At 49.6% G+C, this 14,093-nt stretch overlaps 1 protein-coding gene across 4 annotated transcripts in view; it reads right to left on the reverse strand.

The window, feature by feature from the left end:
• Positions 1-14,093, reverse strand: part of GASK1A (golgi associated kinase 1A) — an 85,907-nt gene that overhangs the window by 42,101 nt on the left and 29,713 nt on the right. The window contains exon 1 of one of the 4 annotated variants that reach the window (XM_036870457.1): positions 10,605-10,892. The exons of the other annotated variants lie outside the window; for them this stretch is intronic. Coding sequence (XP_036726352.1) covers positions 10,605-10,607 — 3 coding nt within the window. The 5' untranslated portion in view covers positions 10,608-10,892. Of the gene's footprint in view, positions 1-10,604; positions 10,893-14,093 lie in introns of those variants that run through there. 4 annotated transcript variants of the gene reach the window in all.

Genomic DNA, 14,093 nt, shown 5'->3' on the forward strand with positions numbered 1-14,093 from the left:
CAACACAAATATTTGTTGTTATTAGTTCTAAGGGGGAATGATCTTCCCTCAGCCAGCACAGAGGCCAGCACTCACTAGAAGTTTGTTGAAGATTATTTTTTAATGATCCCGGAGTAGAAGGTGAGGAAAGACATTTTTAGACAAAGGGGACTCTTGGCATATTCCAAGATCAGATCACACAGACGAACATCTACACAGAAGCAGGGCTTCTGAATCTTTTTAGTACCAAAGACTACTTCAGCCACCTGGTGAAGACATGACTCTTTCTCAGGATGCTTTTTTTTTTTTTTAATGTATAAATAAAAGGCATAGGGTTACAAAGGCAATCAATTATACTGAAACACAGTCATCAAAATATTCCAAAAAACAAATTTGTGATATAATAATACATGTGCTTCTTTATTAACACATTAAATAATGAGATCTGTCAGCACATCTAATAACCAATGCACTTTCAAAGTAGTGAGGAGTAAAGACTATAATTCAAAGGATCTGCTTCTACTCTCATGTTGTAAAATCTCTGTGATTCCTCTTGGTGACAAAGTCACAGGTCTTGCTAACACTACTGTGGTCAGTGCCTACATTCATTATTGAAGAAATGCTGAATTTCCGTTAGAGATTAGAGAAAATAAAGATGGGACTTTTCTTCATCCAAGTTTAGGGCTCCTCTGAATTCTAGGCATGGATCCCGGTCAAGAATCCTTGAACTGGTACCCTTGACCTGGTACCATTTGATTCTGCCTCTCTCTCATTCACCATTATAGGGATAGATCCATATGGCTTATATAAAGGCAGGCCCTTTATAGCACATATTCCCCCAATTCCCCCACTCCAGAACCCCTTCTGCATGGGAGCTAGGGTCCAAGGATACCCCCCCAACTCCTGCTCCCCTGATGCACTGAAGGATCCTACTAACAGTCCTGGTGGCCCAGGCCTTGCTGCATCTCCTTGCTGCACCTTCTACCTGTTGTCTAGGGACAAGGTAACCGCAGCTCCCATTAACTGAGCACTTACTATGTGCTGATGACTATTGTATGAGGTGCTTTATGCTCATTACGGGTCGAACACACAACCCCACAAGGAGGCAGTGTTATCTTAGGGGAAACAGAGGCCGAGAGGTTAAAGGTTCACTGACTTGCCCCAGGTGATAAGCAGGGTTGGAATTCAGTTCTGATTACAACTCACCTCTGAATCCTTCATGCTTTAAAACCATACCAAGTAAGGTATTGTGACAATTAGAGTTTAAGGCCAGTCACCCTGGGCCGCTCCCCAGGAGACGGGTGAATGTGAACAAGGACCAGGAGCCTTTCCTGACACCCAGAGAAGCGGCTGAACAGGGTGGCATTGCCCAGCCCTCCCTACGCCCTTCCCAAAGGGAAATGAGAGGATTTTAACTAGAGTTTCAAGAGAGAATGTTCTGAAAGGAAGGAATACAATAGCATCTTTGTAGTTGCAACAGGATCTCTAGGGCATCAGGAGAAGTGGGGAGAGCAGGGGGAAGGAGGGTGAGACAGAACTGTAGGAGCTGACTCGGACTGGGGCCTGCAAACAGTGGCTGGGTGTGAAGGGAGGCCGGGAGGGAGTACTGTCCAGGAGGCCACCGCTGCCGGTGGCCAGTTCCCCAGCCGGGAACCAGGTCCCCCAACAGGTACACACTGAGCTTCTGTGTGAACAGACAACAGAGCCACTTTGTCCTGGAGAAAGAGGCCTGTGTGCCCTGCCCCCACTCTCCTCCCAGCACAGGGATGGGCATCCAAATGGCCCATTCACCGGCCATCCCAGCCTCCAGCCCTCAAACTGGCTGCAGCCTCCACCTCCACTGGGCCCAGGCATCCCAGGCAGCACGACCCAAAGCCCTCATCCCAGCCTGGGCACAGCGTGAGTCCGTTACTCCCCCCGCCTCTTCCATCCACCTGGCTGGAAACCAGTTATCACATTATCCTTGGGGCTGGAGTTCCTTCATTTCCTTTGGCGAAAAGGATGAAGGGGGTTACGGATCCTGTACTTTTTGAAATTATGACCTTCTAAGTTTAGAGGTTTAACTGCCTGTGGGTCTTCCCTTCCCACCTCAAATAAGACCCCAAGCATTTAAAAGTACAAAAGCAAAGTTTTAAATCGTGGCCAGAATGAAGAAGAAAGGCATGACCTCTGCCTTTAGTTTACAGTCCAGATGAGAACATGACCATACGCAACACTGCTGCACTACGTACTTAGGTTGTAGAAATTACTGAGGGAGGTATAAGTTGCCTGTGTGTGTATATGAAGGAAACTTGGAATGGAGGATTGGACTTTCATGGATAAACTCCTTTCAGGAAACGTGGAGACTGAGATATAAGAGACAGAATGTCTTGAGAATTCTCCAGTGCCTAGTGCACTGGAAGGCAACTCACAGCATTGGTGCGAAACCAGTCTGGACAGAGGCAAGGCCAGCCGCTGGACAACCAAGTCTGTTCTGCTGATAAAGCTCCCTGGCAGGAGCACAGGGCAGACACGGGGACACAGGAAGCGCCCAGAGGCAGTGGCAGTTGGCCCTAGGCAGCCAGGCCAGCGGAAGGCATCACTGCTCTGCCAGAGGGCAGCACGCTGCTGAAACCCAGCCCAGAGCACTGTGCCCAGCGCAGCTCCGATCCTGTGTCCCCCGCCTGGCATGCTCAGACTTCGAGGGGCACCTGTGGGCTCCACACGCGTGCCGAGGGGTGAAAGGGCCTCCCCGGGGCCGTCCTTTTTGTCTCTGAGCCTCAGCCTACCCGTCTCACATCCATACACCTCCAGCTGTTACTCTTCTCTTTTTTCTCTCCCTTTCTCTCTTCTAGCCCTAACCCCTTCTGCTGCCTTTGACCAGTTCTTTGGCTGAGGGCATTTCTGTAAAAACCCCTACCCGACTTGGCTTCTAAACGTGGAACCATGACCATGCTGCCCAGGCCAAGATGGAAGGATTTGAATTCTCCAGATGGTTCTGGAAGAAGCTGTTTGCTCATTGCAAGCACATACCCTTGAAAGCCAAACAAAAACTGGCCGCAAGTAAACAGCATGTGACACAGCCCCTTCCTGCGGCCACTTAGCAGAAACCCAAGGCCAAGCCCATGGCAGGCAGGGAAGCTGGGCCAGGAGAGCTGGAGCAGCCGCAGCCCTGCCCACCCTCCAGCAGGGCCTGGGGGCCAGGAGGAAGGGGACCTCTGTGGCTGCGCCAGCTGGCAGAGGGCCTCAGGGGCTGCAGGCAAGGCGGCTGGAGGGGCATAAATAACACCGTCCTCACTCATTATTGCAACTATCTCTAGCCAATTTTTATGATTACAGTGGCAAAACCAATCCAGAGGATGAAGGGAGAAATGTCAAACACTTCACCGTGGCTCTTAAGAATATACCATAGTGATCCATTTTATACAGCTGAAATGGTTAGTATCTTTTCTAAATAAGTACCTTCTATATCATGGTTACTTCTAAATGTGACTAGTTAAAGGGCCCCATAAGATAAATAAAATAGGGCTTCCCTGGTGGTGCAGTGGTTGAGAATCTGCCTGCCAATGCAGGGGACACGGGTTCGAGCCCTGGTCTGGGAAGATCCCACATGCCACGGAGCAACTAGGCCCGTGAGCCACAATTACTGAGCCTGCGCGTCTGGAGCCTGTGCTCCGCAACAAGAGAGGCCGCGATAGTGAGAGGCCCGCGCACCGCAATGAAGAGTGGCCCCCACTTGCCGCAACTAGAGAAAGCCCTTGCACAGAAACGAAGACCCAACACAGCCATAAATAAATAAAAAATAAATAAATTAATTAATTAAAAAAAAAAAAGATAAATAAAATAAAGATGAGGAGAGAGGAGAAAGGCACAGAAACCTCTGTACCCAGATGCCTGAGCAAGAAACAGAAGTTGCTCTTGACTTGCCCTCAGGTTGCCAAGGGTCGGAGGTTCTCCTGCCCAAATATCTCCCTCCCCTGCTCCCTCTGGCCAGCCACAGGGCCATTCCACCCTCTGGTCCACTGGGATCGTAATCGTTCCCCAGACGCTCCCCCTCCACCCCACAGCCCGGAGTCTCCCCTCCCTTGGAAACTGCTCTCTAAAATGCAAACACAGTCCCACCTCTCCAAGCTCCAAAGTCCTTCCATTGCCCGCTCTGTCCTCAGGATAATAACACAAATCCCCTGCTGGCTACACCACTCGTGCCCCATTTCCAGGCTCTGCCTCCCCCATTTCCAGAAGGTTTCCCCCAACTCCCTCCCAGGCAACTTTGATAGCTCACCTTTGCCTTTAGGGCTTTGCTCACGTCGTTCCTTCTACTAGACTGCTTTTGCCTCTTCTTATTATTATTTTTTAACTATTTTTTCTATTATTTTTTCAGTAAAACTAAAATTTTTGTATACAGTTCTATGAGTCTGAACATGTGCATAGAACCACCACCACAATCAGGACACAACAGTTCCATCAGTCCAAAAACCTCCCTCAAGAATTCCAAAGCCGGGCTTCCCTGGTGGCGCAGTGGTTAAGAATCCACCTGCCAATTCAGGGGACACGGGTTCGAGCCCTGGTCCGGGAAGATCCCACATGCCGCGGAGCAACTAAGCCCGTGCGCCACAACTACTGAGCCCACGTGCCACAACTACTAAAGCCCGTGTGCCTAGAGCCCGTGCTCCACAACAAGAGAAGCCACCGCGATGAGAAGCCCGCGCACCGCAACGAAGAGTAGCCCCCGCTCGCCGCAACTAGAGAAAGTCCGTGTGCAGCAACGAAGACCCAATGCAGCCAAAAATAAATAAATTAAATTAATTAATTAAAAAAAAAAAGAATTCCAAAGCCACGGGGAATAAGACTCAGGCCCTAGCCAAAGGAGACCCATGTTCGTTCAGAACTAGTCAAGGCCTGGAGACCAGCGGAGGCCCTCTCCCCACCTTTCACTCTTACCCCCCTTCAGCCCTGAGTTCACCGGCTGCTACCTTAAAGAACCTTCTGGCTCCCTCTCAGTAAGCAGTTCTGGAGCCCCAAGGCCACTTCCAAGAATATGTGCACACGGTGTGGGGGGGACACACAGAGAAGGGCAGCCTGGGGGTCACCCACAAACCCTTGCTCCATCCTCACTCTCAGGCCAGGTGGCCCATCAGATGCAGGCCTATGTAGACACATTCAGACAATACAGGGATTGCACCCCGAACGCCCCAGATGGAAACACTTTAGCAGTCACATCAAAAAAACAATCCAAGCAAAGAAAGCCCAGGTGGCTCAGGCACCAGGCCTTGAGGAAACCGGAAGCACCCTGCTTCTACGTCAGCACCCTGGCAAGGAGGGAGGGCTAGCCTCCCGGACCTCTTCCGAGGGGACTGTCAGCATCTTTGAGGCCCATCTGAAGCACATTTCTCTCCCTGGCCCATGAAACTGCTAAGGCCTTTGCTCACTTCTTTGTGAGGCCTATCAGTTCCCCCACCCCCGTCCTACCCCTTCCAACCCCCTGTTTTTGGACCACCTCCTGCTTGGTCTGGTTGGGACCAGCGGATTATTTAAACCCCTCTGCTCCCCCCCAGCCAGCCCTACAGAGCCTGGCTCGTGTATGTAGCAGGAGCTGCTCCGTGAGGGAGGTGCCCACAAGAGAGGGTATCAAATTCCCTGCAGGCTCCAAGGGCTGGAAGTCCTGATTCCCAGTTCTGATTCCAAAACTGGGTTAACCTCTTCTCTTCTCCGGCTGAGCCCGAGAACCTGAGGGCTTCACCCAGACCTTCGGCAGGGTGATTTCCCGGGGTACCCCATCATTAGACCTCAGGAGCTGCGGCTGAGTGGGGCTGCCTTCTCACCCAGCCAGCATTCAGCAAGGAGGCCCAGGGCACACAGACGGCAAACATCTCCTACGGGCTGGGTATTTCCTGCCTGGTGAGAAGAGAGATCTAAAGGAGCAAGAAAACTACTTTAGGTTAGAATCTGTCTACACTTGGTCCACATTTAGAGTCCCAGAAGCACCTCCTAGTCAGGTACTGAATGAAATACATCGATGACTTCCTTACTGTTTGTTTTAGGTCCTGACAAAAAGAAAACTTATTTTTGTGGGTTCTCTGTCAAACCCCCATTCTTATACCACCTTTGGTGTACCAAGTGGTTTCACCTCCAACATTCCTTTTGCTCCTCGTAGCAACCCCTTAGTATAAGCCCATTTTACAGATGAGGGGCCTGGGCTTCAGAGCACTAGAGTGCTTACTCAAAGCTGCACGGTAGCTAGTCTGGCACAAACCTCGTTCTGATTTCAAACCCTGTGCCTTTTCTCCACCACTCCAAGCTGCACCAAAGGCCTCAAGTATATGAAGAAGCCACAGTGTCTGATGGGACCTGCAGGGTTGGGGTGGGGGAGTGAAGAACTAGGAGACCTGGGCTCTAGCCCGGCTCTGAGTGACCTTGAGAAGGTCAAACCGCTTCTCTGGCCTTAGCCCCTTCACTTAGAGATTCCCCTCTGAGTCTTAACCTCCAGGGACTTGAGGTCTTGGTTCTTCCGAGGAGAACTGACCCATGTGTGGGCTCTCCTGGAACCCCCTTCTCTCCACGGCCTGCCTGATGACATGCTCATAGTAGAGTGAAGACAGACAAGAGGAAACTCCTCCTACACCCACACTCTGGGCCCTCAAGCATAGCTGCAGTTAAATTTTTGATGAAGAGGCTGAAGGAATTTGTGCTTGTGAGCTTGCCTGATTCCCACTTCACCAGGCACTCTGATCTCCATTTCCATGGATGATCAGAAGCTGGCCCCATGCCACTGAAAACAGCCCCAAAGTGGAAATGACCTGAAGTCCACAAGCAGGGAGATGATTATCAACGTCATGGTATTGAGCATTGAAAGTACAGCGATGAAGATCTTTTTAGAGATGTACACATGGAAACTTGCTTTGACAAAAAGTGAAGTAAAACAAATCAGACTGCAAAACTGCATGTTCGGTATACAACTCTTTAAAATAATACTCAAAGAAGGGGGGAAAACTGTGGTGGGGTGGGGATGGTGGTGTGCTGAATTGGGCGATTGGGATTGACATGTATACACTGATGTGTATAAAACTGATGACTAATAAGAACCTGCAGTATGAAAAAGAAACAAACAAAACAACTAATACTAAACTTTCATTGGGTTATTTGTATTGAAATATGTTAATATAAATGTTTCAGACATTATATGAAATTTCTAAAAATCTTATATGTTCTGGTATAATGTTATAAGTCATAATTCTAGTTATTACTTTAAAATGTATATCTCAGAAATAACTAATTTTCTTGTCAACTGCATTATTATGAACTTTCATCAAATCTTTAACCGTGGTCATTTTTAAGTCTTTTGTCATTTACAGTCAGTTCTGGGTGTACTCTGATGCTTTTGCAAATATGTTCCTATAAAAGGGTTTCATCTTCAAGGAATTCATGGAAAAGACTGACAAGCACAGGTTTCTGGTAACTGACTGTACTGCTGAACTGAATGAATAAGCATTTTCAGAACTCTAATGAAAAACTGATGAATTCATAAAAGTGCTAACAAAAGATCAAGATGAAAAATAATACTCAAAGAGAGTAGAAGATACACCAAAATGATAACCATGGTTACCTGTAGAAGTTGGCAGTATGGCTGTTATATAAAATATATTATATTTCATATATTTTTTTATCATATATATTTTTTATCCCCCAAGGACCAGAAAGAAAACTTTTTTTTAAGTTGGCAGTAATAGTCTTAACTTCTTCTATCAATATTTTTCATCCAAGTTCGAAGTCTTCAGCATCCATCAAGTCTCCCACCATTATTGTAAGGAAAGGGACAAGTGTCCCACTCTTAGCTTTAGAAATACACACACCAAGCCCTGGCAGAGACTCACAGCCCCTTCACGATGATCAAAAATGCCCTCACAGGTCCCGCAGCTCAATGTTCACTTTTGCAAAAAAGACATTTAAGGATTCCAGACTTTTTATATTTCTAACTCAGGTTTTCCCATTTTATGTACCTTGGATCAGTAATATGATAGTGTTAAGGAATTACTGAATATTCGAACAAGCTGGGGAAGTTCACATCTCAGTTTTAATGAATTAAAAGAAGCTTCTCTGTGGAAAGATCCTCCAAGAGGGGCATATTACATATATCATTTCCCAGCTGAAGTTCACCAAAGTCTTCTATTTTAGGACTATCTCAAAGAGTAGCAGTTCCACAGATGCAGGGATATCTGGGTAAGCGCAGGTCCTGTTCCCTCAGCCTTCTAGCCCTGTGGTTCTCAGTCCTGGCTACACACTGCGATATCTAGAGAGACTTCGTTTTTAAAAACTTCTTGGTCTGGGTCCCACCTTGGATTTGGTCTAGGGAGCAGTGAGAGTCAGTGCTGAGAACCACTTCGCCCTCACACCCTCTTAGCTACCCATGAGAAGAAGAGGTCAACACCAGGGCTGGGGTCCAACCTCAGAATTATTCAGGCATCATCCATGTTTGGAGCTAAATGGCACCTCAAAGGACATCTAGTTTAATCTCTCATTTTACAGAGGAAGAAACTGAGGCCCCCAAAGGGCTCCTGGTCCCCTGTCTCCTCCTATACTGGTTCCTGCCAATGCCGGGCCCCCAGGCCTCTGGACCACAACACCCTTCATTCAGAGGGAGAAGCAAAGGAAACCTTCAGATGTCCAAGGCCATTTTGCTGCCAGAGGTTGCCCATCAGGCCCCTCTCTCTGGCAAGTGGACCCAGACACAGGGAAATCCTGACTCAAGTCCTGTTCCTAACACACCCCAGAACTGAGGATGAGAAGCCAGGAGGCTGCTGGCTCAGGGAAACGGGAAGCCCACCCTGGCAGTGGAGCAATCACATCATCGTGGCGCCCAGAGGCTGCCCGAGCTGAAGGCAGGTATCTTCTCCCTCCTGCACCAGCCTCCACCGCAGGAGGCCTGAGAGGCTCTGCCATGGACAGAATACTCCTGTAGTCAGCAGTAACGGCCCTGAGTGGGTGGCCTTAGCCCGTACTCTCTTCTGGAAACACTCTGGCCACCGAACAGGGAATTCTGTGGTAAAAAATCTCCACACTTTTCACATCCTGTACCTCTGATCACTCCCCTTATCCAACCTTAAGATTCCATTATTAATTCCTCTTTAGCAGCCTTGAGGGGAAAAAACAAAACAGAACAAAACTCTGAGGATTGGGGAGAAGGTGCTATGCAGGGGTAAAGTGAAATACACACACACACCCAGCCTCATAGGCCCCCCGCTCCTGGTGACCAGGCTTCTGCCTTTGGTTCTGACACTGCCAGGACACCCTGGCACACAGGGAACTATCCTCCCAGAGACTGTCCATCCTACAGGGAATCTCTGGGCACCTTCTCAACTCCAGGCCCACAGCTAAGCTCCTTGAGGAGAATCTCCCCTGAGCTCCAATCTGCCCTCTATGAGCTTGCGGTGGGGACGGGGAGGGCTGTCCACAGAAGCAGACAGGAGAGCCCCTCTGGGTTCCTTCAGAGTTCAAACTCATCCTAGTAGCTGACACCAGCCCCTGCCCCCGGGGAAGGACGGTGAACTGCAGGAGCGGTGGGGGGCTGGCAGCTCCATGTAGCTTCTACCTGGAAGCAGAGCTGATCAGCATCCAGTGCTGAGGGAAGCTCCTTTCCTGAGGCTGCACCTGTGCTTTAAGCTGCCCGGACCACATTCTCAAAGGGTCTGTTTTTCCTGCTTGTTGGTGTTTGTGAGTTTTATCGATGGAAGGGCCACTGTTCACAAGGTCCCTGGCTTCATGAATGATGCCCCAGGCCGTCCAGTGCTCCCACACCTGCCCTGTGGTCCCAGGAGGTGGTGGGAAATGGGGCACTGGGAGACAGGCATTTATTTGAACATTACCAGGGCCAAATTAATTCTATGGTAATAAGTGTAAGGCATTACTTCTTTTTTTTTTTTTTTGTATGTGTTGGGTCTTGGTTGCTGCGCACGGGCTTTCTCTAGTTGCGGTGAGCAGGGGCTACTCTTGGTTGCGGTGTGCGGACTTCTCATTGTGGTGGCTTTTCTTGTTGGCAGAGCACAGGCTCTAGGCGTGCTGGCTTCAGTAGTTGTGACTCGCGGGCTCTATGGCCCAGGCTCAGTAGTTATGGCGCAGGGGCTTAGTCGCTCTGCGGCATGTGGATCTTCCCGGACCGGGGATCGAACCCCCATCCCCTGCACTGGCAGGCAGATTCCTAACCACTGTGCAACCAGGGAAGTCCCAAGGCTTCTTAATATTAAAACGTGGCTTAGATATAAGCTAATACAGAATTCACATGCATTTTGCTGAGGAATGAAGTGACTCCAAAGGCGTCTCACCCATCAGAGGCTGCCTTGGGTGTCCCATGGAATCCTCTCCTCTCCCTGCGCTGTGGACTGGATGGAGTTCGTGCAGCGCTGCCACAGGGTCACAGCGCAGCCAGGGTGTGCAGGTCCACGAGGAAAGCCGCCTTATTACGGTCCTCCCCCCAAGAGGCAAGCAGAAGAGCCGATTGCCGCGTCCTAAGTCCCCGCCCTCCTGCAACTTTCGGGGAACGATTCTGGCCCCAGGAGGCTGCGCAGGCTCCGCGCGCCCGGAGCGGGTGCGCTGCCCACGGTCACCTGTCTGGGTGCCCACCCCACACGCGCGTCCCCTCCCGTGATTCCTACCATGTCCCCCTCGGTGGCTGGACCGGCTCCTCGGCGCACTCAGCCTGCTCGCCAGCTCATCCCGCCGCCCGGCCCGCCCCCGGCACCGTGGCTCTCCCGGCGGCTTCTCGGGACGCGGGATCCGGACCGAGGGGCCACAGCTTTCTAGCGGCCAACTCCGGGGCGGGCGATGCGCGGCGGGATGCTCTGAGGTTACGCTTCGTAGAGGAGGTCTAGGAGAATGCACACGCGGGATCTGTCGTTCTGCGGTAGCCTTCCCGCAGCCTCGAGCCTCCTTGATCGGCTAGGGACGCTTGCAAAGTCCTGGTCTCGCGTCCCGGCCCAGCCTCCCCACTTCCCCGAAAGCGCGGGAGGGGGGAGCTCCTTTCACAATAAAAGCCCTGCCCCGGGCTCGAGCAGCCGCAGCCGCCTGAAGCAGGGGCCCAGGTGCCAGGAAGGAATGGGCCCCGCCCGCCGGTCCGCTGGGTGATGAGCCGAGGCTGGGGGGCGAGGGGCGCTGCGCAAGGCCTGGGGACATCGCCTCGATCTCGCCTCCAAGGGGTGCGGTGCACTGTGAGCCCGTGGCAACCCGGGGGTTCCTGCGGAGGGTCTCCCAAACTATCGCTTTCCCCTGCAAAGCCTCAGAAAGACACCTTTACTGGCACCTTATAGCCTTGCTTGGGCCCAGTCCCCAAGGGCGATTTGGAAGGAAACACGGAAGGAGAATCCGTTGACCACTTAAGGTCATTAACGATGAACAGTTTTTCTCCTTGAGAACTAATCAGTGTTTAAGTTGCTGCAGTAAGCCACTGATACCAACCTCTCCGCTAAGGATGCGAACACAGGGCCCTATGTCCCCTGGGTCTTCATGCTCCTTGTTGGAGAGAAGACTGGGCTTGGAGTCCATAGCCCTGGAACTGGGGGCTGGCCCCTCTGTAAACAGCTCAGCGACCTTCTACCAGTGCCTGGACCTCTTTGAGACCAGTGTCCCTAAGCAGCCCAACGTTGTATCTCAGGATTCTTAACAGCCTGCAGGCAAGAAGGTGGAGGTGGGGATAGAGTCAGCAGTAGGACTCAGAGAATCTGGGAACCAGGCTAAAATATTACCCTCCAAGATTGAAACTAGTAAGAACCATTATTAGACGGACAAAAACTGGTATCTTCCCAGAAGTTCCCTGCTACAGAATGCTTTGAGGTTGTCACTGATGACAGTGCTTCTTAAGAGGGTCTCCTTAAATTGTGTGTGTGTGTGTGTGTGTGTGTGTGTGTGTGTGTGTGCTGGGGCTACGACACATGGAAAAGAAAGTATTTTTTTCAGTCCTTATCTTGTTCCAGATGCTTTCCAGAGGTTATTTCATTTCATCATCACAAGCAATCCTAAGAGAGAAATTTTGTTACCACCATTTTTCAAATAAGGAAACTGAGGATTAGGCAGTTGTAGTGACTTTCCTGAGGCCAGATAGTCAGTTAGTAGTTTAGCAAACCAAAGTCTATTTGCTAGAGCACGTGAGAAAGAGGAAGAAATCGATAAGCCAGGAACAGGGGGCAGGATGCGGTGCTGAAAACTAGAGCTTACTTGTGCACAGGGAGGACGGTGAGAACTGAGAATCTGAGTGCTGGCTGAGGAATGTGGAGGAAGGGGGAGAGGGACAGACAGAACAAACTTTTTTGTGTTTTGTCCAGATGTTTGGGGAGACGATGTGGTCTTTTGAGTCTCCTTTTCTGACTGCAACCTACATAAGATGAACATTCTTTGTCATGACCTTTTACACAAACATACACGTACAAACATAACTAAAACAAAGTTTTATAAATCATTGTTACACGTAGTGCACTCCAATATGTTCTATTCTATTCCATCTTAATTATTTTTAATGGTGTTCTGTAATTACTCTATTTCTCTAACATCCACTACTGAGTATAGTTTGAAAAACACTGTACTTGAGAGTAGAACAGAGACATTTCTTTAATGTTTTCAAAGAGCTTTGTGGTCTTCTACAGAATGTATCTGTTATATAGAAAAGGAATTTTAAAGGCAGGGATTTTGTTGGTCAAGTTTGAGAACACTGAGCACAGTTTTTTTTGTTTTTTGTTTTTGTTTTTGGCAGTAGGATTTGCCAGAGCCTTTGATGCTAATATATGTTGAGGTTTTCTGAGACAGGAGGAGAGTGCCCAGTTTTTCCCAGGTTTACTGGATGTAGAACTCTTTTTCAGAGGAGTCCTCTCTCAGGACTCATGGGACACCCTTGGGAAAAGCTGTTCCAGGACCTGGTCCCGACAACTGAAGTGTCGCATACGAACAGGGAGTGAAAACTCTACATTCTGAAGCCCGACTCCCAAGCTCAGCACCATTTTGTTCACCTGATACTCTGCTCAGAGAAGGATCAACTACCCAGATGGTGAATGTAGGAACTCCATTCGTAAATGAACAACTGCCACTTTTATAACCCAGAATGAATGTGAGCGGTCAGTGTCCAGGAATGACCACAGCTGAGGAAGCAGATAAACTATCCAGCTGAGGACGCACGTGGGATCTGCAATCATCCACCTGCCTTTCACAAGATCCTGCCTAGACTCCTGCCTTCCCTTTCTTTACTAACTCCTAATTGAAACTGATTCCTTCCAGCTCTGAAATCCTATGAAGTTATATTAAATTTAGATAACCAATAAATCCCTCCTTGCTAGGAAACAGCACTTCAGGCAGTATTTACTTTCAGAACTTGGGCTGCTTGAGAGTTGGCTGCTCCCAGGATACTGGTAGGGCCTCTGGTTACACAGTGGAGCTTGCAAGTGAGAAACATTCAGCTGAGACAGGTTGGCGCTAGTGAGGAATATTTTACTATTTCCACCAGAGAGAGCTTCCTACTTCATCGCAGAGTGAATCTATCTTCACCTTAACCATTCCCAAGGAGTCAGGCTTACAATTTGCTCTAATGACTTTTAGAGCTCCTTATAAATTGGTACCCCAGGCAGCTGCCCAACTGGCTACTATTTTTTTTTTTTTTTGCTGCGCCTTGCGCTTGCGGGATCTCAGTTCCCCGATCAGGTATGGAACCCGTGCCCCCTGCAGTGGAAGCGAGGAGTCCTAACCACTGGACCACCAGGGAATTCCCACAACTGGTCCACGCCTTGATATGGTTCCATGTCTCATTCCAACTCAGACTTACTAAATCAAAATTTCCAAGGCTTGAGAATCTGTCCATATTTTTTAAATTAATTAATTTATTTATTTATTTATGGCTGTGTTGGGTCTTCGTTTCTGTGCGAGGGCTTTCTCTAGTTGAGGCAAGTGGGGGCCACTCTTCATCACGGTGCGCAGGCCTCTCATTATCGCGGCCTCTCTTGTTGCAGAGCACAGGCTCCAGACGTGCAGGCTCAGTAATTGTGGCTCACGGGCCTAGTTGCTCCGCGGCATGTGGGATCTTCCCAGACCAGGGCTCGAACCCATGTCCCCTGCATTGGCAGGCAGATTCTCAACCACTGCGCCACCAGGGAAGCCCTCTGTCCATT

Source organism: Balaenoptera musculus, chromosome 11 (assembly GCF_009873245.2).
Source record: "Balaenoptera musculus isolate JJ_BM4_2016_0621 chromosome 11, mBalMus1.pri.v3, whole genome shotgun sequence".
NCBI classification, from domain to species: Eukaryota; Metazoa; Chordata; class Mammalia; order Artiodactyla; family Balaenopteridae; genus Balaenoptera; species Balaenoptera musculus.